Source organism: Zingiber officinale, chromosome 2B (genome assembly GCF_018446385.1).
Source record: "Zingiber officinale cultivar Zhangliang chromosome 2B, Zo_v1.1, whole genome shotgun sequence".
Lineage (NCBI taxonomy): Eukaryota > Viridiplantae > Streptophyta > Magnoliopsida > Zingiberales > Zingiberaceae > Zingiber > Zingiber officinale.
Window position 1 is genome coordinate 97,576,476 of NC_055989.1, and position 25,755 is coordinate 97,602,230.

The 25,755-nt window shown below is 35.5% G+C and overlaps 1 protein-coding gene across 2 annotated transcripts; it reads left to right on the forward strand.

Moving 5' to 3' along the window:
- The first annotated feature begins 759 nt into the window (after positions 1–759).
- On the forward strand, positions 760–25,755 carry LOC122046465 (putative GTP diphosphokinase RSH1, chloroplastic). 2 transcript variants are annotated; one of them, XM_042607181.1, is made up of 24 exons: positions 760–1,033; positions 1,129–1,325; positions 4,112–4,303; positions 6,295–6,327; positions 10,216–10,308; positions 10,435–10,566; positions 10,641–10,742; positions 10,820–10,897; positions 10,982–11,053; positions 12,619–12,726; positions 12,850–12,947; positions 15,907–15,967; positions 16,073–16,135; positions 16,215–16,271; positions 16,373–16,474; positions 16,611–16,766; positions 18,711–18,842; positions 18,926–19,012; positions 19,078–19,149; positions 24,255–24,341; positions 24,419–24,857; positions 25,048–25,109; positions 25,184–25,252; positions 25,321–25,755. In XM_042607181.1, exons 1-24 carry the CDS (start codon positions 1,009–1,011, stop codon positions 25,417–25,419), a joined length of 2,616 nt encoding a protein of 871 aa, XP_042463115.1. In that variant the 5' UTR covers positions 760–1,008; the 3' UTR covers positions 25,420–25,755. The 2 variants fall into 2 exon arrangements, with proteins under 2 accessions (XP_042463115.1, XP_042463114.1); XM_042607180.1 differs by having other exon boundaries at positions 761–1,033; positions 6,262–6,327.

The window sequence follows — 25,755 nt, forward strand, 5'->3', positions numbered from 1 at the left end:
GTAGCTGCTACAATGTTGTAGCAACTAACATTCCAAGTTAGCTGCAATAAGGTGTAGCAGTTAATTGTCGAAATAGCTACTACAATGTGTAGCAGCAAAGCAAAGGCATTGCAGCAACAAAAATAATTTTAAATAATTTTTTACCAAGTTGATATACGTAACAAAAATATTTTTAGTAGTAATATCTACTAGAAAATGTAGCTACTCCAAAAATGTTTTACCAAGTGGCTGCTACAAGTTGTAGCACCTACATGGAAAGTTAACTGCTATAAGGTGTAGCAATTAACTATCAAAGTAACTGCTACAACTTGTAGTAGCTAATTGTCCAATGTGGCTGCAAGCGTTTGTAACAGGCGTCGACCTTGCATGTTATAGAATAAATTCTTCCTTCCTTCTAATATTCCTTTAGGATTACGGTCGGGAATTACAACTTACAATTAAATGAATTACCATGCATTGGTTATGAAATGTAGATGGAATTGCTGTTTGACAAGTTGTCTGCAAATTATATAAGCAAAAAACTAGTATCATAGTAGCTAGGGCTTGTCCTTGATAGGATATATATATATATATATATATAGTGCAAAAAAAAATTATATAAAGCCGAATAACAGATAATGAAAGGGAAAGACTTACGCGCACAAAGTGTTGCTTATCATATCATTCTTTATATATATTTACCCTGTTTACAATGAGAATAATTAATTTAAATGGTTAAAGAATATGCAAAGGGCACCTCAATTCCCCATCCGCATAAAAGGTATCAATTAAACTAAAAATCTTGTCAAAGCTGCGGGGTTCGTGTGGCTTCCCATCCTCGTCATATCCCGTTCCTCCGCTCCTTCTCCAGTCTCAGCTTCCCTTTTTCGTCTCTCCATCGAAGAACCGGAAACTGAAAGGGATTGGTCGCTCTCTGCGATTCATCCTCCTGGCGGCTCATCTTCTACGCCATAAGTTTTAATCGCTTGAAGTCGATGAGATTTTTCCTTTTTCAAATCCATTGGCAAGATGGCTTCGCAGCCGTCGAGTTCTGGTGGGTTTCTTCGATGTTTACTAGATCTTTCTACGTTTGGAGGGTTTTTGTACAATCTTGAATTGGATCAAATCTCGGATTCTTTGATCTTGCAGTGATGGCGGAGTGTGCAAACCGCTGCAAGGTTTCTAAAGGGGAAGGAAGTGGGCGGTATGAGTGCAGTGTTCTGTCTTGTGCGTGGAAGGCACCGAGGGTTCTTACTGGTTCTCTAGCTAGTACGACCTTGCCGCGGTGCTCGGCACACCACCGTGATGAGAAGAGGAGGATTCAAAGATCGCGTTGGCTGTGCCATGTAAGTGCGCTAGGTTATTGATTGATTTATGATTCTTTCTGGAAGTTAGGATGAATGAATTATGTGGCCTTAACTTTGCGTGATTGTCTATCCTTTTATCTCCATAAGGTTGGAAGGTGTTTGTATCTTCCTTGTTCTCTGAGTTTGGGATTGTAGCTACAAGTGAACAAGAGTACTTTATTAGCGAAGAGTATATCTTCTTTCTTTGTTATTTTTAGACACACATTTACACGGTGGAATTAATTCTTTCCTTGATGAGGATCTCTGCAAAAATCATTCCCTAGTCCAATTAAATTGTAAAGATGGGAAATATTTTATGGACGTTGCAAAAAGTTTGATAACGATGTGTGAAAGAATGTATCATTTATTTCCAGTGAGTTAGATAAAACAATTGGTGTCAATGGATATAGTGGCCAGAGCTTAACTTTTCACTGGAGCTTTATTTGTTTTGGGTTATGCTTAATAAAGTCAACTTCGACTCAGTGTTTTATTTCTTATAAACACTTGCGAGGTCCGGTAAAGCTTCTTCGGGACAAGTAGTTTTTGGCGGTTTGATAACAAACATTTCTTTACATTTAGGTTATGAATTGTATGGTTTAAATGTCACTCATGGCAATATGAAAATCGATATTGACACATGCTTTGCCATGAAGATGATCATTCGGGATGAGAAAGGCTTTGCATTTCCAAAGAGGGATGAATTTCCACTCCCTCTTCCCAATCCTGATTGCACCACAGTTCACTATTCAGCCAATTGGGTTCTTATAGATATAGTTTATCAAAGAAACTCACTAAAGATAGTGTTCTTTTCAGATAGGTCATTCATTCACTGCCTCATGCCAAGAATATGGTTGGTTGAGACATTTTGAGGCATAGATGAAAATTCAAAATTATGACACTTTCCATTATGCAATCTGATGAAAATATTTGCCTCTTATGATATGGGGTTTTAGAGGAGATTTATGTTTCTGAGTTGAATTGATGAGAAATAAATCACATACATTTGGATCCTTGAATGACTCACTGAAGAGAAATTAATGACTTAATTCTGCCATTCAATGTTTCCTGTGATCGAAGTTTTAAATATTGTGTGCTGATTATGTCCAAAGGACTATTTCTACACATTCTTCTTAGATTGATATTGGTATCCCGTTTTTGTATGTATCAGCGCTTTTGAAAGTTTTGGGGATTGATTATAGAGTCTAGTGACCAATTTCATGGAAGAACTGAGTTAAGCATCTTGAAAGAGGGAATAGTAAATCAAGGTTTAAAATTTCGACCTGTGCCGAGGTTTCGGTCCTTGACCGGAATGATACGGTTTCGGTACCTTATTGTGCCGTACCGATATAGTTTCGGTATTTTTTAAATAAAAAATATATTAATTAAAAACTAAAATATTTAACATAAATATTTGAAAAATAAATAATATAAAAAATAATCTTTAAAAAAAGGAAAAGATATGAAAATAGACAAATAAATAAATAAAAATTGTATTATAATTTTTAAATTAAAATAAATGAAATATAAAATTAATTAGATAATTTTATTAGGGTTTAATAAAATCTCTTTAGATTATCTCCATCATAGCTAGGAGTTGATTAAAATAATTAACTTAAGTTTAATTAAAAAAAAATCTAAAATCCGACACCACTAGCGAGCCCGCATGACTTCGGCGCTGTGGCGGGGTTGCGTGACCAGCTATGGCCGCGGGATTGCATGACTCCTTCAGCACAACTGCGTTGGCCATGCGACCCCTCTGCAGCGACCGCAGGGTCGCACGATGCCTCCGCGGCTGGAGCAGAAGGGTTATGCGACCCCTTCGCTGTTGTTGCAAGGTCGATCGACCCCTCCGCTATGACCACGGGGTCGTGCAACACGTCGCACCTGTCGCAGGGCTAGTGCTGGGGTCGTGCTAGTGTCGGTCGCCGAGTGGAACGAGATGTTTCGCCCGTTTCAACTGTCTCGGCATGACACTTTAAACCATGTAGTAAATTAACTAATTAAGTTCTCAAAAACTTAATTTAAGGGTATTACAGTTTCCAATTTTGAAGTTAATGATGTGACAGACTTATGACATCTGGAAGCTTCAATGAATTGATTTATTCAATTGGAGTTACTGTGCCATTTTGGTAGGAGAAGTTGCCTGTTAATCAGAACCTTCTTTCTGAAGGGGAAGAAAATTTTTGAGTCATGAGAAAACACTGAACAAGCACAAGAGTAGCTGAGAGGAAATACATAGTCTTATATTTATAGTTGTCTATTTAGTTCTTCCAAGAATTTTGTCGATGACTTATCCCCAAATGGTGTATTCCGATACCGCTAATAAAGTAAAATAATTCTCTTTCAAATTTATATTTAAAATGGAAACAATTATTTTGCCCCATAGCACACCTGTTTAGGATGCAAATCTAACCTTCATTGAATCATGGAGAATTTTCAATCTTTCAAGCTAAACATAAAGCTTCCCAGAATTTCCTAACCAAGTATTACTATAGGAAACTGTTCTGAATGAGCCTTCCGCACTATTTGCTTTTTCTTATCTATTTCTATTGAATAATTAAGTATTAGTTTGCCTTTTAATGTTAACGACAGATAACTACTTATCAGGATCTACAATCAGCTTTAGTATTTGCAATTGATATGTAGCTATCATTTATTTCTGTTATTATCATTGGCAATTAAATTTGTATTTGAATTTCAGTGTCAATTGACAGCTACCTTCATTGCGCTTTAAGTTTCTATTGATAATAACTAGTTTTCAGTACATCCTTCATTTGGTTGCATAGGCTAATCAGAAATCAGAAGATCATAATGAGAAGTTGGGATGTAATGTTGTGGATTTTGGTGGATATGGGTGGTCTTTTAGATCAGATATTGCTCATCGTCCAAGCAAAGATTGGAGGTTTGCTTGCAGGACTGGTTGTGCTTCATCATACATGTACCCCTTTGATAGAATTTCTCCAGATTCATTATGGGAGGTAGAAACAAGATTTTTCATTGCTTTCTTACTTTATGTAATTAATGACCTTGATAGATGCTTATGTTTCTTTTTGTATCATGCTTTCTTAGTTTTTTGTCCATTATGATAGGAACCCATGTAGTTGGTAGGATTGCCTTTGATGAGGCATTTCGACGGCACATTATATATTGTGGTTATTAACAATATCATTTATTTGTCACTTCAATTTATATAAGAAAACATGATTTCTTTTTCCAGTCAGTATAATCCTCATACTTAATCCAAGCCTTAATTATAGGCTGCTTCTTTTTTACTTAGTTTGAATGCATGATAATCCCCATACTTTATATAAGAATTAAATATCTGTGATGGACAATTATTGTTATCAACATCGAGCTAAATGTTTAAAAGGGAAACTAGAACATTACTTTTGTTCTCTGGCTTGAATGTTAGTAGTCCAAATGCTCCTAAATTTTGTGTGGCTGATCATCATAATTGCTTTTATAGTTCATCTGCATTTTCGTCACTATGTTTGTAGGAGTGACTTGTCCTGCATCTTTGACTTCCTTTTGGATCTAACTCATAACGACTTAAAATAATGTTATTGCTCATCTATATTTTTGACAAGCTGATTAATATGATATTGTTTTAAAATTAGAAGTATAGTTACCAAGGGTTGAAGTGCCGAGCTATGTCAATTGGCAAGGACATAATTTAGTTTAGTATTTCGTTCACCAATTGATATCCGAAATGATATTGCCATGTGACAAAAGCAAAGAGGGAGAGTAGAGAGTACGAGGGAAGGGAGGAGAGGGGTGTAGTACCAATATGAGGTGTACAGTGGCGGCAGGCGAGAGATAATAGGTGGGCAACAATAGTTGATGGTAGTAAGTAGTGGTAGCGGGTGAGTGATGACAATAGGTGGGTGAGAAAATTTGAGGGGAGTTGAGGTGTAGGGCTGTAGGGGTGCAAACAAATTGAGCCGATCCGCTAACTTTTCCCACCCGCTCGAAAAATATTCGATTTGTATTCGAAATTATCAAATTTGAGCCGAACTCGAACATGTTTGAATATTTTTTTGAGCCGAATTCGAACCTATACTATTTGGTTCGATTATTCACGAGCTGCTCGTGAACCGTACTCGAATTGAATTCTAATTATTTTTACACAATGTTAACTTAAATATATTCAAATTAAGGTTCAAATAATTCGAATCTAAGTCATTTCAAATTATAGTTTGAATATGCTCAAATCAAGGTTTGAACAATTCGAATCAAGCTCGAGCTTGAATTTTATTTCGAATCAAGCTCGAGCCAAAATTATTTGTATTTTCGAGCTTTGAATCGAGCTTCAAATATCATATATATTTTTCGAGCTCGAACTCGAATATCAATATTTTCATATTATTCAGCTGATTTGATTCGTTTGCACCCTTAGTGATCAGTGCATAGAGAGAGAAGGGTGAGGAATTAAATTCCTAATCTTTACCACTGAATTAAATATAGTTACTATTTTGTTCAATTTTAAAACTGACAAAAATAAATTAACTCAAGCTCAGTTTGAACTCACTTCATCTTAATCACCATGTCTACTCGATAAGCTCTATCTAATCTTAAACTAACTTCCACTTGATCCCCAAACACAAGAATTAGTTCAATTTAGCTTAATTAATCAACTACAAGTTTTAAAAAATAATTTAAAATGTACAAATTTAAATATGATAAAATTTGGTGAAGATGTCTAAAATTGTTCACGGGTCAAATTATGTTACTATTATAGTTCATCTTAATGTTAGATGTACAACAAGCTAATATAAGTTCTCTTTCAGCTCAATCGCTTTCAAATAACTTATGTTTAATAGCAGTTCTGGGCCTCTTGTAAATTATTTCTCTGTGAAACTTGTTGATTAGCAATTTGCAGTCTCAATAGCTGATAATGTTCATTATCTATAACAAGTTTTGGATATTTATGAAACAGGAGCTGAGACCAACTATTTCTTATCTTGCACAGGAGGAACTGAAGTTAGTAAATGATGCATTGAAGGTAACTACTTAGACTAAGCATGCACACAGTACATTACAATGATGCTTAGTATGTTTTTAGTTTTATTACTTATTTTCTTTGTTTATCTGTTTATGGTTAGTGACATGCACCAATCTCATGTTTTTCAAAAATGTCATGTGCTTGCTTTATTAAAAAAAATTAATTCAACATATTAAATTAAGTTGTTCGAGATGTACTGTAGTAATCAAAGATTTGATAGCTTGATCTACATAGCAGGCAATTGGAAGGAGCTAAAAAAAGCTATAAGATTCTGCTCATAATTAGTGTTTCTCTTCAAGCCAGGAAAAGCAGATACACTACTCTGATTATTCTATTAGACCCCTATGGAAGTAATATAAAAGAGTTGCATCATTTTCTAATGTGGTTGGGTCCTATCTTGATGTCATTTGTATTAGAATTGGCAGAAAGTGGATCTGATTTATCTGAGAAATGGATCACCTTCATGCCATCCATGCACCCTGTCGTTTATTATCTGATGGGTCCCGTTTCAAATCTCAATAAGGTTCAATGCATCTTATATTTCTTTTTTTTTTCAGAAAAAGAACATAAGCAAAAAAAAATAGAAATATCTATGCCCATACTTTTTAAGGGTCATGTCATGTAACGTCATGATGCAATTCTTCTGGAAGCATTCACAATTGTTAATGACAAATATATGGATCCACACATCGTGGAGTGAGACAAAGCAACAAGCCATCTCATTCCTCAAACTTCTGAAATTAGAGAACTTTTGCTGAGAATAACTTTACATCTGTTTGAACTTGTTGACTCACTCCCTTTCTTGGGAAGTAATGCCCATGGTTTGAATCTCCCACTGTGCTAGACGATGATTTTGGTTTAACATATATTTAGGTAAATCAGTGAAATCTTATACTTATTGGCTGTGCAATCTCTCTTTTGTCCATAATTTAAAATTTTATTTGGTTGGTTGATGTTGGCAAAGCATTTTGTCCCACTAGCTAACAAACATGCAAAATAGATCATGACCACGAAAGCAAAATAGATCATGACCAGGAAACTGATAGGTGCGAGTTCTCTATGAGTGACACAAGACCAAATAGCCACATACAAGATGAAACCCATTGAGGAAACCCACCTGTGTGAATCTTCTACGAGTGGCATAATACTCTATTAGTGCGGTGTGTGAAAACAAAGATTATCTCTAAATCTCACCTGAAATGAAAGCCCTTGTGTCAGCAAGACTGAATCTCTCCCATCACAAAACCCTTTCTCCTACTAATCTATGACTCTTATGATGTCGACACATTTCCTAGTTTTGTTGTGATGTTTTAAAACAAAGCAATAGGTACTCTTCTTCTTCCTCCTCTCCTTCCCCCTCACGTGACTATTTTGTTAGTGTCTTGGATTTTGCTTCCTTTTTGGAACTTGGATTCATCTCCTCCTTTGTGCCTTAGACATGACATGCATTTAGCATGACACTGGCACTAGTTCGTTCTAATCTGGCATCAAAACCCTAGCTCAAAGGAAGGTTTCAAATCTTGTGCCGATTGAGCATATGAGTATTATGTCGTGTGGACACTTAGCATGCTTTGACACATTATGACATGTGTTTTAGATGAATTCAAGTAATGTTGATTGCATCTCTTTGTCTTGATTTCTCTAAATTTTGAATTTAGTAGGTTATTTAATTCTCAATTCGACAAATGATACAATTCGACACTTAGCTTCTTTGTCTTCTTAATTCTATGGGTGTTATGGACTTTGAGCCGATAGTGAGGGTGGAGATAAAAATGATATTCCTATGTCAAGGATTGAGGTTTTGTAATTTATCCAAACCTTATATTCATGATTCAATCTGATTTATGATTAAAAAATTCACAAAAATGATTAATGATACAAACTTCAATTCGACAACCTTGCTTTAGATACAAATAATTGCTATCATATCATAAAAACTAAGGATTAAAATCTCATTCCTACTTGAGATTTCGGTCTTTAACCTGAATGGCATCATGCCGATATTGCCTACGCATATGCTGAAGACACTAGGTGGAAGGAATTGTAGTGGAGGAGAAAAGGAAGAAGATTATTGCATAGTTGTTATAGAAGCTTATGACGTTGTTGTGCATTGTAGTGACTATCGCCAGCACAATCTTTGGTTTAGTGACTTTGTCATCTCGGATAGGGGAAGCCTCAAGCGCCTTAATCTCAGACAACAAAAGTCTCAAGCAACTTTGTCTCAAGTAGCAAAAGTCTGTCAAGTAATTTCATCTCTGATAGTGGAAGTCTTGAGTGACTGTCTCGGACAACAAAAACCTCGAGTGGACAACGAGAGCCTCGAGTGACTTCATCAAGTCAGAAAGCTCATGGAAGCTTCATCATTGCAATCAAAAGCTTCATTGTCATAGTTGGAAGCTTCTTTATCATAGTTGGAAGCTTAAGCTTGAAGAGTTTGAGACATTGCACACTGAAAAGCAAAGAAAGATGAAGTTGGGTTTCTAGTTGCGATTTCACCATCTCGAACAAGTTTTGTGTGTCCGTTGACAGGTAAAACAAGATGCTTCTCAAATTTCGACCAACACGGAATGGTATATATGTCATTGAGAAAAACTAAAAAGCTAGAATAATGAAAACGGAAACAAAAGTTGTAAATTTTGTAATAAACAACTAAAAAGCTTTAAAAGATAACTCCTGAAAATTTGGAATTTAACAACACAATGATGAACATTAAATAATGAAAACTCCTGATTGCAATTATTAAAAGGAGTGGAAGTGAGTTGCGGCGGAAAAATTCACAATTTTTAAAATATACATAAATAGCAAAATATCTGTCACCTATGTATCTTTACATTTTGGATTGAATTAGAGTCTCTCTTAAGCTTTAACATCGTATCAGAGCTTGATCCTCACCTCTAGAATATTGTTGGGTTGAAGGGGGCATGTTAAAAGATTGGAAATGAGACAAATAACCAAACTTCATCCCTTTAGTTTACATCTTAATATTATTAAAATATAGAGATCTCCCACCACCTAAGTGCCTTTGACATTTTAAACAGTTTAGGTTGAATTGAGCTATCTTTTATACTTTAATAGAATAAACATTGATCAAAATTATTCTAAGATTTTCATAAAAACAATGCTAAAAGAATTTGGCTAAGGGAGCAAAACAATATTAAAAATATGACACTAGTATATGGCAAAAAGGTGATAATGCTCACCCTGAGCATCTCGTCACTCTGGCCCCACATTGTGATAGGGTGGTAAACCACGGTACCGAGCAGCCATCTAGCAGAGGGGGTGCTTTGCCCTAGGAGCATGCGCTCGCCGGGATTCGACCCCAGGCTTTATGTGGCAACACCTCTATTAGGTACCAGCCCGGATAGCCCATGGGAGAGAACATATGACACAAGTAGTTCCTTATCTCGATGTTGAACAAAATATTACAAAATATTTCAAAGATTTTTCACTAGAAATTTAGAATTAGAAACTTGTAATCAATTTCACTTCTAAATGTTTACTTGAACATTTTTTGGAATTTTTTATTTCAATTTTTTTAGATTAAGTTAAAATTATTTGATTTAATTAAAAATAAAATCTGAAGATTTTAAATCTTTTTTGTTTAGACTTAATCTTAATTTCTATATTGTTAAAGAAGTTTCTCATATGTTTTTATCCCTATGCTTATTCCCATATGATTTTCATACATATAATGGTATTGTTAACTCATTACCTCCATATCGCTACTTAGCCACCTGTAAGTTGATTTGTTTAATACTTTTTGTGCGAAATATTCATTTAATCTATACATTCTTGAGTTTGTAGCTTGACCCCTGCAAATTTTGCACATACAAAAAACTAGCGTAAAATACAGAGTTCACATTTGATATGCTTGTCTGGTAAGTGCAGCTTGCTTTTGAGGCTCATGATGGCCAGAAACGGCGAAGTGGAGAACCTTTCATTATTCATCCAGTTGAAGTTGCAAGGATACTTGGTGAACATGTGAGTAACAGACATGATAATAGATACCTATTTCAAGTTGTAAGGGATTTTATCAAAACAATGTGTGCTGTAATACTGTTTAAAATCATCAGTTATATATCAGTTTGATATTTCATCATTTAATAGGAGTTGGATTGGGAATCAATCGCTGCTGGTCTATTGCATGATACTGTTGAAGATACAAAAGTAGTTACATTTGAGAGAATAGAGAAGGAGTTCGGTGCTACTGTGCGGCACATTGTTGAGGGAGAGACTAAGGTAGGATCATTCTAGGCATGTTAGTTGGAACATCAAACTCTTGATTTAATTTCCAGTATTATTGTCTGACCTAGGTGTCCAAGCTAGGAAAACTGACATGCAATGGTGCAGATAGTTCAGTTCAAGATGTAAAAGCTGATGATTTGAGGCAAATGTTTCTTGCAATGACAGAAGAGGTTTTCATGTTATACATTTATTCTGGTCTAGTTGTCTTTTACTATAATGTGGGTTGTTTGATTAAATGCTTCTGTAGGTTCGTGTCATTATTGTCAAACTTGCTGATCGTTTACACAATATGCGCACGCTATCCCATATGCCACCACATAAGCAGGTTTTTGTATTTATCATATAATTTGTTACTTTTTTCTGCATCATTTGGTTTCCTACTAATTAGTTAGCTTCATTTTGTTATCAGGCCAGTATTGCATTAGAGACACTTCAAGTGTTTGCGCCTCTAGCAAAGCTTCTAGGGATGTACCAAATTAAGGTATGTGCAGTGAAAATGTTGTGCAAAGCTTGATAACTCTTGCTTCTTGCTTTTAGTTGTCTTTATTTTCATCCATTTGACTTCCAAATTTGTTTCAATTGCTTTGAGTTAAATACATAGGCTCCGTTTGTTAGCTAAAAAATAACTTATTTGTGAAAATATTTTCTAAGAAAAATATTTTCAGATAAAATAAATTATTTTATGTTAGTTGAATGTGACACTAAAATGTTGGAAAATATTTTCTTGTGGTTCAATTCACAAAAAGAAAACTATTTTATGCTAGTCGGATGCTAACTGGTTGTGGTTAGGCTTGGCAGGCCAAACAAGCTAGGCAGCTTGCTGGCCTGATCTAGTCTGGATCGACCGATCCACCTAGTAAGATTGGCTCCCTCAATCCGACTGAACTTCCTAGCTCCCAAATCCACCCGAACTTCTTGGCCTCCTAGCCCACCTAACTCGATTAGCCCAACCAACCCACATGACCAGCCCAATAAATCCTAACTGATGGATCAACCCTATTGGACTTCCTAGAACGACCCTACCAATTCAATCTGACCAACTTACCCATCAAATTACTCGGCCAGCTTGGTCCTCTTCAATTGGCTTGGCCTGACTAACTTGACTACCTAACTTGCTTGGCCCATCAGGTCCACTGGACAAATTGGACCAATTCAGTCGACTAGTTTGCCAGAATTGCTCAGCTAGATCACCCCAATTGAATTGATCCAATCGGCTGAACCACTTAACTTGCTTGGCTTGTTTGGACCGCTGAACCAATCAATTGATCGCGTACTTGGATGAACCAGTTAACCTGCTTGTCTTGATTGGAATGCTTAACCCGATCTACTGATCACCTACTTTGACAAGGACAAAGGTAGATAGCGAAGAGAAAGGACTTCTGAGGGAAATGACTTTTGCTCTTTTTCAAAGTAAAAAATGCCTATATTTTTTCATTGATTAAAAGAAAAAATTTCATTTACCATGATTTTCCATTGCACTAAACTCTAGAAAATCCAAAAAGAAGTTTTATTAGAAAATATTTTTCAATGAAATAAACGGAGCCTTAATTGTTTGCTTATATGGAAAGATCTATAACAATGCCAACTAGGTCCCTTTTAGCCAAGGGGCGTAAATAACTAAATAACTTTCATTAACAATTTAACTCGGCAGGTGATGTATTTTTGGTGAAAGGCTGAATACATACCTTTTGCCTAATAAAATTGGCTGAAATATTTTTTTGATTGTTCTTATTTTCAGCAAAGTATAACTCTCTTAAAATGATTACTAGCGTATCTTAAAAATAGAATCCTAATGGGAAAGTCCAGGTTTATTCAATGTGTGCTCCTGCATAGAAAAAAGATTCCACTTGAACAGCAATTGCATGATCACTGTACTGCTCTGTAGTATAGTTTAAAGAAACCATATTAGTGTTTAGTTCTTTTAGACTTTTAGATAATTTGTTATAGTCGTTCTTACTTTTGATTTTATGATTGAGGTCAAAATATTAGGTTATTATTCATTTTGTGTTTTATTAAAAATTTTGACTATCAATTTTCATTTTGCAGTCAGAATTAGAATACCTGTCTTTCATGTATACAAATCCTAATGATTTTGTGGAGCTCAAGAAAAGAGTTGAAGATCTTTATAAAGATTATGTCAAAGAACTGGACGTGGTAACATTTTCTTGGAAGTCAAATGAAAAAAAATCAAGTAGCAGTTAATGTTTGTTATTGCAAATAGCCATATTAGTCTCCTTGTATGCAGCGAGAAAAATATTTCCACACTTAATATTTCAGGCTAAGAAGATTTTGCGGCAAAAAATTGAGGAGGATCAATTTTTGGATCTTGTGACAGTTACAACAGAAGTGCGTTCTGTATGCAAGGAACTTTACAGGTTGACAAAAATCCTTAGTTCATTGTACTTCTCATATTTAATCTTTCCAATCATTTATGACTTGGTATACATAGAATGACTTGTGAAGCAAATCTTATAGAATGTTTTGAAAGTAAAATATGCTTAGAAATTTCAAGAGTAAATTATAGTATGATTAGCAAGTTGAGTTCTTCTCATACATAAAATAATTTTGAGGATTGAATTTATCTCTTTATAGTTAATTGGATAGAAAATCAAAGGGGGAAGATATTAAATGCATCCCACATGTTTCATGATCATGAAAAAGTAGCTCCTGTTTATTAAAAATTACCAATACTCGTTGAGTAATCTTCTTGTTCATCGTATTGTGTGAAGTTGGTTTTGTCAGTACATTCCAAAATGCTTAAACCTAATTATGGTTGTAAATGAACCAAACATTCGTGAACAAGCTTGGTGTTCGGCTTGGTAAGAGGTTGTTTATGTTCGTTCAATATACATAAGATTAATTAAACAAACAAGCTTGAACAGCTTGTTAAGGTAAACAAACAAGCTTGAACACATATGTGTTCAGCTCATTAACGTTTGTGAACAACATTCGTGAACAACGTTCGTGAACAATGTTCACAAACCATATTTATAAATAAAACTATTTTCAATATCCTAAATAAACAATAAAATAAAATAAAATAAAATAAATAAATAAATTTAAATTATCAATCTTAATAACCAATCAAACAATTAAAAATTTCAAACAATCAAACAAGCTTGAATTGAGAGCTTGATAACATCTAAACGAACCAAGCTCGAACCAAGCTCAAACCAAGCTTGAATTGAGAGCTTGATAACATCTAAATGAACCAAGCTCAAGCCAAGCTTCAAACAAGCTCAAGCTCATAAAAAATAAACCAAGCCAAGCTTGAACACTCATTTCAAAAGCTTGGTTCATTTTAAGCTCGCTCGGTTATCTTATCAAACAAGCTTGAATATCCCAAAGCTCGGCTCGGCTCATTTACAGCCCTAAACCTAATACAGTAATCTTTTATTCAGGTTTCTCCTTTTTTTATCTTTCGTGTACTTCTTTATATTAGACGATGCCACTTGTCTATACTTGACACAAATTCCACGTTAGACGATGCCACTTGTCCTTACTTGACACAAATTCATCTTCATTCTTTCTTTGCTTCTCTTGTGGAGATATGCCCTTGATTTCCCTTTTGTATTTTCTATTTGTCCCACTTTCTATAAACTTGCCTTCTCCTTCACAGCCATATTATGCTGTGTGAGACACCTGCATCGGATCAACTTTAGACATATTGTATTTGATGTCAACCAACTTGTTCATCCATAATCTCTTCTACAACCATATCATTTTGGGTTCTATGGTATTAATTGCCAAAGTTTGGAATCTCATTCCAAGCTGGGGTTTTGGTCCTCAGCCAGAAAAAATGTGTTGGCCACCACAGGTGTTGGTGCCAACGGTGTGCTGAACACTAAAAGAGAGAGGGGAAGATAGGATGGAGAGGAGGAAGAAGAATACCTCTTTGTTTTTGGTACGTTACAGACAAGCTGAGAGAAGAGGCATTGTTATAGAAATCTCAAAGTCAAAGAGGACAATGGCGAAGGAATGAAGCCCTCATTGTCTTGTGTTGAAGCCCACGCCACCTTGAGGAAGCTTCTTATCTCGCTTGGAGCCAATGTTGCTTGATCTCACCTGTTTTTAGGATGCCTCCATAACTGAATGTTTTCCAAACATCGATGGTTGCTTGCAAAAGACTCATGTTAGTGCCATAGTGTGTTGACAGAAGGCTTGTGGAATGTCTCCTTTGACCTTGGTATCCCACAAGAACATCTCCAGTGTGTGACCCATGGAAGCATGAAAGACTCACGTAGGTGATTTGCATGCCCTAATATCCCACCTTGAGCTCGTGGAAGATTCCTACTTTTTGTGGTGGTTTCATTTTTCTCAGGGAGTTGTGTCTGCTGATTGGCAAGCAGGACGGAATGTTCTGCCCATACTGACAGGCATGGAGCGATACTTTAATCCATGCCAGTAACTCTTCTTTTTGGCCTTACTCATTTAAACTTTCTAAATATTTAAACAAGATTCAATGCAAGGATGAATAATTCTTTTGTTAACAAAATCCATGATCTTTCACACTAGTCATTTCTCATATATCACTAATTTTGTGCTTTTATGCTTTCTTTGCCTCCAAAACACTAAATCATCCATGCTTTGTCGGATCACTAACCTAAATGCTAACTTGTGTTTTAGTTCTGCAGCTTTTGTTTTATCTTACATAAAAAATATCTTCTGCTGAATATCTCATGCGTGATTTCTCTTTTCACACTATTATCAGCATTATCAGATGGGGAATGAACATATTAAACAGTGAGCATATTTTGAATTAAATATGATATTAGAAATATGCCTTTTTCAAATTTTCTTGTGCCTTTATTAAATATGGTAATACTAAACATTATGGTTGAATAAAACATTATACTTGATTAGCATCCGAATTTTTCCAAATGCTAAACTTTGGTATTAGTACGTTCTCTGCTTTGTTGTTGAACACATTGATTTGCTACTGTATCCCAGAGACTCAAATCATTGATTGGAGAAGCATATTGTTCTTGGTTGATGTTTTCATTCTATTTTATCCATCTTCTAGATAAGTGTTAGACCTATAGTCTTTGTAGTTTCACAATGGGTTGGTTTGATGAATAAACACAATTATTCTAAACATTGATATGAGTAGCATTCTTTTCCTCAGTGTGTATGTTGAATAAGAGAGGCATATTTCTACTTACATTCATCTTAAGATTTGAAGGGCCTTTACAGTAACACTGATGTATCATCCCTTCCGATTAATTCTTTGTTATTTTATGTTTCAATTTTTTGTTTATCATTATTGCCTTTTTCTAAGTGCTCTTGAATTTTTTTTTCTTTTGGTGATGGGCAATTTTTTGTATTGTCGAGCAGTGTGTATAAAACTGTGCTGAAATCTAAGCTGTCAATTCATGAAATCAACCAAATTGCTCAGGTTTGTCTTATAAGCTTAAGTAATTATAAAGACTATTTTGGTAGTTATTATGTGCCACATCTATTTTGATTCACCTTATGATAACTACCCCTTCTTTATGATTAGCTCCGAATTATTGTAAAACCAAAATCCTGCAATGGGGTTGGACCTTTGTGTAGTGCACAACAGGTGATGCATAACTTATCCTTATTGCATGTTGTTTCTCTGCAACCAATGCTCCGATTGAAGTTTTCTTTAATTTGTCTAGATATGCTACCATCTGCTTGGTCTTGTTCATGGAATCTGGACTCCCATTCCTAGAGCTGTGAGTTCCTTTATATGTATAGTTACTTCTCACATAGCTTGCATTTGATAAACTCAGTTCCATGAGCTTGTATTTGATAGACCCAGTTCCATACATGACAGATAAAAGACTATATTGCAACTCCTAAACCCAATGGATATCAAAGCCTCCATACCACAGTGATGCCTTTTCTTTATGAGAGCATGTTCCATCTGGAAGTTCAGGTGATCACAGGGGCACAAGCTTTTTGTGTCCGAATGAGATTTAATGCTGAAAATCTAAACAATAAACAACACATTTTTTCCCTGTATCTTGAACTAGTTATATTGTGATTTTTCTGTTTGATTTACTGAATGACAGATAAGAACTGAAGACATGGATTTGATAGCGGAAAGAGGAATAGCTGCCCACTATAGTGGAAAAGCAGTTCCAAATATGGTTGGACAAAATACACCTGCTGGGAGAAACTCAAAAGGAAAGACAACTTGCTTGAAAAATTCTGATTTTGCTCTCAGGGTATGTAGGTTATATTACATTTCTATACGAAATCACTCAAATGAACACAGTGTGATTGTTTTTGATAATTAAGGGGGCATTTGGGGTGAAGTTATCTTGCAATATATGCTTAATAACTTTGTGACTGGAAATCTGGATTTCCATGTCTGTTGAACTTTTATGAATTTTTTTGGTGACATAGTCTTTTTTCTATTATTCATTCCTAATGTTTTATGGTATGACACATTAGTTTAATACCCGTTTGCACAATTTTATATGTCTCTTGTATTCTTATATAAGAGAACTAAAGTACTTATCCTCTACTAATTAGATTTTTTGTTGTTTTTAATATCAGATTGAATAACATTATAAGTTATTCAATATCTTATTTCCCTAACTACCTCTATCGCAATAAGTTGATCACCTAAACCTTCATTTCATCCCTCTTTTATTTCCTCATCATTTAATAGTGTATCATATTGCATTTATCTTTAATACATCTTATTTCCCTTATTTTAGCTATTCTATAAATATCTCTTTCCTCTTCTTTTGCATCTAATTTTCGATATAAGCGTCCAAAAGTTCCATTCTTGACTTCATTTACTACTTTCTTGGTCTCTTTCTTAGCTACTTAGTACTTTTTAAAATTTTCTCATTCTTACAAGTGTATAATACCTTATAGACTATTCGTTTTTTCCTTCACTTTCTCCTATATTTTCTCATTCCACCATCAAGATTTTTTATTTGATGGTGCAAATCCTTTTGATTCATTGAGTACACTCTTAACTATTATTTTCAACATTAATGTCATCTTATCCCTTATCGTATTTGAGTCACCGTGTATTTATTCTAATACTTGTACTCCTACCCTCTCTTTAAATGTATTTTGCTTCCCGTCCTTTAACTTCGACCACTTAATTCTAGGAGTCGTACATATTTTTTCTTCTATTAATACTATGTTTGAGGTGTATATCCAACACTACTAATCTATATTAGGTAGTTAAGTTTGATCAAGGTTTAAAATTTTGACCCGTGCCGAGTTTCGGTCCTGAACCGGAACGATACAGTTTTGGTACCGTATCGTGTCGTGCCGATATAGTTTCGGTATTTTTTAAATATAAAATATATTAATTAAAAAATAAAATATTTAACATAAATATTTAAAAAATAATCTTTTAAAAAAGAAAAAGATATGAAAATAGATAAATAAATAAATAAAAATTTTATTTTAATTTTAAATTAAAATAAATGAAATATAAAATTAATTAGATAATTTTATTAGAGTTTAATAAAACTTCTTTAGATTATCTCCATCATAGCTAGGAGTTGATTAAAATAATTAACCTAAGTTTAATTTTTAAAAAAAAAACCGACACCACTCGCGAGCTCGCACTACTTCAACGTTGCAACGGGGTTGCGCGGCCCCTCAGCCATGGCTGCAGGGATCGGATGACTCCTCCAGCGCGACCGCAGTGGTCATGCAACCCCTTTGCATCGGTCGTAGGGTCGTACGATGCCTCTACGGTGGCGGCGGAAGGGTTATGCGACCCCTCTGCTGTTGTTGTGGGGTGGAGCGACCCCTCTACTGCTGCCACAGAGTCGCGCAACACATCGCAGTTGTTGTAGGTTTGGTGCCGGGGTCGTGCCGGTGCCGGTCGCCGAGCGGAACGAGATGTTTCTCCCGTTTCGACACTTTAAACCATGAGTTTGATCTTGGGATGACCAAATAATTTTTACCTAAAAGTCAATGATGGCTAGCAACCTAACGCGCAACCCTTCACAATAGCATTTTGATGTGTATCAATCATTACAAGGTAGATTATTAGCTATTATATCAAGATAATCTATCAGGATCTACATGATAATCCACAATGCCATACAATTTTACCTATCAAAGCATAAAATGCGACCTAATAGTACCTGGAAATATCTATATCAAGTTGAAGTTTCCTCATTACTCTCCAGATTGGTTGGCTCAAAGCAATTAGAGAATGGCAGCAAGAGTTTGTTGGTAACATGAGTTCCAGAGAATTTGTTGACACTGTCATGCGAGACCTGTTGGGTAGCCGTGTTTTTGTTTTTACACCAAAAGGAGAGGTAAAATAATCAAGGGCATGTCTTTGTTTCTGTAAAAACAAGATAGTTGCATATTTACTCTCATTTAATACCATGATCTGCAGATTAAAAACCTTCCCCAGGGTGCCACTGTAATTGATTATGCCTATATGATTCACACTGAAATTGGAAATAACATGGTTGCTGCAAAGGTACACATTTGACATCTACTGTTTCACTTTGATAAATTCATGGTATATATGTCCATCTCTTTCAGGTCAATGGTAATCTAGTTTCACCCATGCACGTCCTTGCCAATGCTGAAGTCGTCGAGATAATCACATACAATGTGAGTAACAGAGACTTGAAGATTGAAAAATATTAATTGTAATTTTCTTCTTCACAGATTACGTAAAACATACACTGACTATGCTTTATCTTTCCGTTGGGTGCATTTTTGTTCCACTAGCTAAATTCTTAGAACAGTGCTTCAATCATGTAAATCTGTCAAATAGACTTGACATCGATATTGTCTATGGAGAAATTTTGCATTTTCCTTTTTTTAATTAAAGATATGTTTGTAATGGTTTTTGGACAATTTTGTACTTCTCTTCCTTTTCCTTAACTATTTCTATCCTTCCCTTCTGTCTTCATTTCTTTCCTCGCAGCTGCTCATTGCTTCCTCCTTGCTACTATAGCCAAAGGCAGCAATGCTTCACAGGCAAAGGAGGTCAAGTTTGAGATCTATGTGATCTCAATTGTTTGCTACACCATGTAATCACTGAGTACTATTTATTGCTTCAAAAAGAAATAACTTAATTCCCTATTCATTGACTTCGCTAACCCACTCACATTTGCTTTGATTGGTGATGGTAATCCATTCTTTCTATGGTGCTCCTCTTATGCACACCACCCTTGGCCTCCTTTGGCTCCAAGTGGTGCTACCCTACTAAAAATAGCAACAAGCAGACAGTGTGAGTAGGAAGTAAGAGAAGCTGAAGGAAAGAGAAGAGATGGAGGGAATGAGAAAAAGAATAGGAAATTTTGTGAAAAAATAATAAAATACCTGTTTTATCAAGTATTGCTTCTAGGAAATTGTTTTTTCTTGTCATGATGTTGTATTGTTAAGTCTTTTTTATGGAGTTATTTGATTATTGGACTTACGTAATGTTCCTGATGGGAACAAAAAAAAAGGTATCTGACGAAGTGAAATATATGCATGATGATTTAGGTAATTTGCTTGTCCTAATAGCTGCATCAATTGTATATCTACTGTCATCATGTCTTTTGACTTAAATATTTAGATAGCATTAAAGATGTAATGTAATTGGGAGGTTTATATGCTTTGTAACAAGTAGACACTCTTTAGGTTAAGCAAATAGATCCTTATATTTTGTGTTTAAAATACTTGAGACTATTGTCTTGGTTTTCAAATAAGTTTCCATTCCATTATAATCTTTGATACTTGATCTCTTCATCTATTCCCTTCGTACCAATGTCGGATTTCAACACTCAGATGACACACCTAGTCAACATCAATGACCCTAAGGTGCAAAATCTTTTAAAAATAGTTAGAGCCACAACATTTGGATACTTGTATTTGAGCCCGAGTGCATTGATTATAATTGATTTACGTCATTTATTTGTTGCTCCTATGGTTTCCCCTTTAGTAAATTTTAACATGCCTTCTTAAGATTATTATCTCATTTTATCCTTGGTTGGAGACCAGATCGAATCCTCTCTCCCCAAAATCCCCCGTCCTCGTGTCCCACTCGTCGCTCCAGCCCGCCAGCGGCGGCCTTTGGCAGCTGACCCGATCAGAACTATACCTTAGGGGGAAGGTGAACCCAGGGGGATCGTTGTTGCGCGATCGGCGCTGGAATCCAGCCGGATCTGAGCAAGATTTCCTCTGCCGTCGATCTAAGCTCCTTCTCAGATCCGGTTGGATTCCGGGGTCGATCATGTCGGCTGCGATCCCCCTGGGTTCACCTTCCTCCTAAAGTATAGTTCTGGTCGGGCCGACGGTCGGAAGTCGTCGGCGGTGGGCTAAGAGTATGCAATAATTTTTCTTCATTTTTATTATAATTCCATGCATCACCAGGATCTCATCTACTAACACTATTTTACAAGTGTTAGCAACATAATGTAATAAAAGTCAAAGCATGGATATAACCATTTTTTTCCAAAAAAGATTAGCCAAATATACATTATGATGGAGAAAATAAATCAAAGAGAATATTTAAATTTTGAATTTTTTATTAAGTTATTTAGTAATTAGTCTATTTTAGTTTATTATCTTTCAATTTGGGTAGATAATTATGAAGAATAATTGGATTTTTATTTGTCTATTCTTACCTAGTTTTAATTAGGATTGAGTTTATAAAAAATCATTCTTTTCCATGTAACTCTATTAATTTTTTATCAATAAATTTTCCACTTTCAATTCTTTTTTTTATGCTATGCTAGAATTGTCAACTAGGTTAATCTCTTGTGACCCTACCTAGTGTAGGTTGTGTCCAACATGCTCTGATAGGGGCTAGGTTGTGTCAGACTCAGCTTAGAGTTGTTCGTAAGTCAGGCTAGGTAGAAGTGGTTTAACTCACTATCAAGCACCGCCTAATAACAGGTTAAATTGATTACGACATAAATTAGGTTTAGTTATGGCACAAACTTATTGAGTATGACCTATGTATTGAGTTGAGCAATAAAAAGTATAAACATTTAAAAAATAGTAAAATTTTAAAATTAAAATAAAATCAAAAAATAATTTAAAAACTATTTTTGATTTTTTTTAATATTCTTTATTTTTTCCCTTTTCAATTTTTTTAAAAATTGTTTTATTAAGAAAAAAATCAGACAAGCCTAGGCCAATTGAGACCTATGCCAGGTAACCAACTATGACCTCAGAGTTTTACTCAACATGACCCATGATACTAGTTTGGTCTCAATATAAAATTTTATTCTTCTTGCATCCTATGCTTTGCTATTGAGAAACCTAAAGTTATCTCCTCCATTTGCTTCTAATGTCCATGCCCTATCTCTCTAGTGTTGTTGATGTCTCCCTGATTAATGTTGGTTCCTATGCAAATCTTCGATTGGAATGAACCAAGGCACCCAACAATCTCTTCCTTATGCATGAGAGTTGTACTCTTATGCACTAACTCGACTAGCCGCTGATGCTCTAGGCTAGCTTAATCTCTATCAACTCTGCACCCATGAACAATGTCCTCATGCTACTCCTCTGCATCCTAGCTCTGCAATTGTTCCTAATACACCGACCTCATGTTTTAGTGTTATCAACAACTGAATGACCAAGTTCTATCTTTATGACTTTTTAATTCATATATAATCCAATTAGATCAAAAAAAAAAAAAATCTATTACAGTAACCTAAAAAAAGGAAAAGCATGAAAGTTAGCTAAGCTAATAGTAAAATAAACCCTCTTCCTTTTTTAGTCTCACTCGACGAGTAGATTTTACAATGAGAATAGGTTTATTTGAGAACTTCATGACACACTTAAATTTGCAATAGAAAGGCGAACCTTGAGCTTATTATTGTTAGGACTCTCGTCTCCCTTTGCATTTAGACAACAAAGCGTTTGGATGAGATTGGTATTTATCTAATATGTGTCTAAGTTGTGGAGGGTCTACTAGGTATATAGGTTGACTTGACGTGGACAAGAGTTGTGATGGTTTGATGATTGGAGGTCCTTGAGATTGGAGGAGGATAGTGCATTAGAGTGACTGCAGGACAAGGAGTATCGGATCATGACAAGTTGAGGAGGAGATCTGCATAAACAAAAGCATGAAGGATGACTAAGAAAAAACTGCAGGCTTAGAACATCCGAGGAATGTGATTTGACGGAAAAAGACCTAAAGACTTGGAGAAATTCCACGAGAGATGTGAGTGGAGGGACATCATGCATTAGTCATGGGTAGATGGCAAACTTAGGTAGACTCAACCTTAGATGTGATTGAAGTCAGGGGATGCGATGGTTGATTGGTGGTTCAAATAACTAATTGGGACCCGACTGGTGTTGGGATTTAGTTGACTGGTGGTCCAAATACCTCAAGTTAGGTCTATTTGGGGTATTCTGGCTGGATCAGTCAACTGATGAGTCAGTATTTGTCAACTGATTGTTCAAACATTGACAAATGAATAGAAAGTTTTCTAGCCGATTAGATGAGTCGACTGAGGTTCGTTTGAAGCAATCAAAATGTTTAGGAGTCAACTCGTGTAAATTCTGTTTGAAGTGCACAGAAAGTTCTAGAGTAGACTAACACAATCTACTGAGCACTAATCAGTTGATTGTTATAAGCTCTATTGACTAACACTACAACGACTAATTCAAATAGCGACGAAAATGAAGTTTTAATAGTATGATTTGGATAATATTTGAAGGATTGATCGACTGCAGTCAACTGATCAGTAATGACAAGATTCAAAGTGAAGGTTATGAAAGAAGTCCAAGGGGATATGAGAGAGCAAGTAACACCTATATTCTGCTCCACCAAACCTTGACTGTTTTTTCTATTCTTGTTGTATTCTTCCATACTGATTGTTGTAAGAGGTTTTTTTCACCTTTAGTGCTCAACTTAAGAGAAGAAAGTGGATTTCGTGTGCATAGGTTGTGGACGTATCAATTCTGGAGAATCATGAACCACATAAAAATGCTGGCGTCCACTTTGGTTTGCATTTCTCTTGTGTTCTTCATTTCTGCTGCACATATCAATATATATATTTGTAGAACAATAACTACACAAATAACAAATTGTTATTCACCCCTCTCTACCATAACGACACTGATCTCAACAATTATGGGGTTGGGTAATTTTTGTGCATTTTTCTCACACATCTCATCATTTCTTGCTCATTCAATACATAACAACTGGATGTCTAAGTTTTACCATGGGTGTGAATATACCTTTCATTGTTCTGTTAGCTACGTAGGACATATTGTGGCAATTGGTAGATTTTATGTGGCTGATGACTTCTACTGCTTAGTATTTGGATTCAATTGGTTAAGATAATTTCTTATAATGAATTATTACTAGTATTTAAATCTTTCCTTTTGACAAGATAATTATGTTAAGAACTATTGCCCTAACTAAAAACTAAGTGGATTATATTTGCTTAGAATCTTTAGTCAGTGTTCTTTAGCTCATTGCACGGTTCAAATCGCGGAAACAGTCATGCAAAATGCAAGGTAAGACTACAATAAACCCAAAGTGATCCGACCTTTCTCCAGAACCCTGCACTGATAGGAGCTTCGTGCACCGGCTTGTCCTTTTTTTAAAATCCTTTACTCAGTGTTCTTTAGCTCATTTCACTGATAGTACCATGCCATTTCCTAGTAGAGTCCAAGTGGTGTAGTTACCTGATCCTTTCACGAAGTGTTGCATTTCCTAACTGCCTTTTATTTTTTTTAATTAATTATAATTTGCTGTTTTCTAGGCTTTATCAAACAAGTCAGCTTTCCAGAGGCATCAGCAATGGCTGCAGCATGCAAAGACTCGCAGTGCTAGACATAAGATAATGAAAGTAGGAGCTCTTATTTATCACACCTATTTCATGACTATTGGATCACTTGTCTCATTAACTTTATATATTTTTATCAGTTTCTGAGAGAGCAAGCTGCACTTGCAGCAACTGAAATAACTGCAGATGCAGTAGATGATTTTGTTGCGGATATCAAGGACGGGAGTGAAAATGAGCAGGCATCGCTCAGTGAAAGGAAATCCATATGGGAAAAGATTCTTGCGATTGTGGAAGAATCAGCAAAGACAAAGCCTGGCCTCGTGCCAGTTCAGAATAATGTTGGGTTGCGTAAAATCAATGGAAAGTCCAACAAGAGTGCACAAAAAATGAGTGTGAAGATCAATGGTGATCCAATGCTTGGGGAGCATGCTCTTACAGAGTTCTTTTTTGGAAAGATTCCTACATATAAAGAAGTGTTACCTGGTTTAGAAAGCTGGAAAGCAGGCAAAATCGCATTGTGGCATAATTTGGAAGGGCATTCTATTAAATGGTTTCACATTGCATGTATTGATCGCAAAGGTAATGATTGTTTCTATTCTCCAATCACTTAATAATAAATATTAAGGCCGGGTTTACTTGGGCGTATGATATTGAAGATGGGCATCCATCCAGTTCTATGTTGCCTAATATTATGAAATTTGAACAATGGCAACCTTCTTCGTATTCTAGCTATGAATCCATTCTCCTAATCTGTGCACTCCCTTGGCAGGCATGATGGCTGAAGTTACATCAGCATTGGCAGCTGTCGGAATTAGGATATGTTCTTGTGTGGTTAGTGATAATCAAACATGAATTATATGTGCCATATGTTGCATATCGACCTGACCTTCGATGTTGTGAAACAGGCCGAGATTGACAGAAAAAGGGGTATTGGTGTCATGGTGTTTCATTATGAAGGAACATATGACAACCTAGTATGGCTCATCCATAAGTAATTTTCCTTTTCTTGTTTGTCTCGTCTTATATATGAATGTCACTGTAGGTGAATGCTTGTGGGAGCGTGGATGTCATCCTTGGTGTTTTGGGATGGTCCGCTGGCTGTAGCTGGTCCAGTCCTGCCGATGATCTCGATTTTCTATAAATGTGGATAGTTGAACTTGATCTACTAAACCAAAGTAAAACAAAAAAGTATCAGTTGGTATTCAGAGTGGCAAGAGCATTTCACATACTATTTTTGTAATTCGAGGGAGTTAGTGTATTTAAGAGTTTCAGGGATCTTTCCAGTTTATGTTTTTGAAATTCATATTCACAAATAAGAAGGGCTAACTGAACTAGCCTGTTAGCAGAGGAAATGTAAATAGGTAAAGGGGGGCATCCGGTGGTGTTTGAGCCTTTAACCGTGTTCATAAAGGCTTTTTAATGCACACAAAGAATAAACTGTTTTTAAAGTTGAATTATAGATTACAGCATTTTTCTC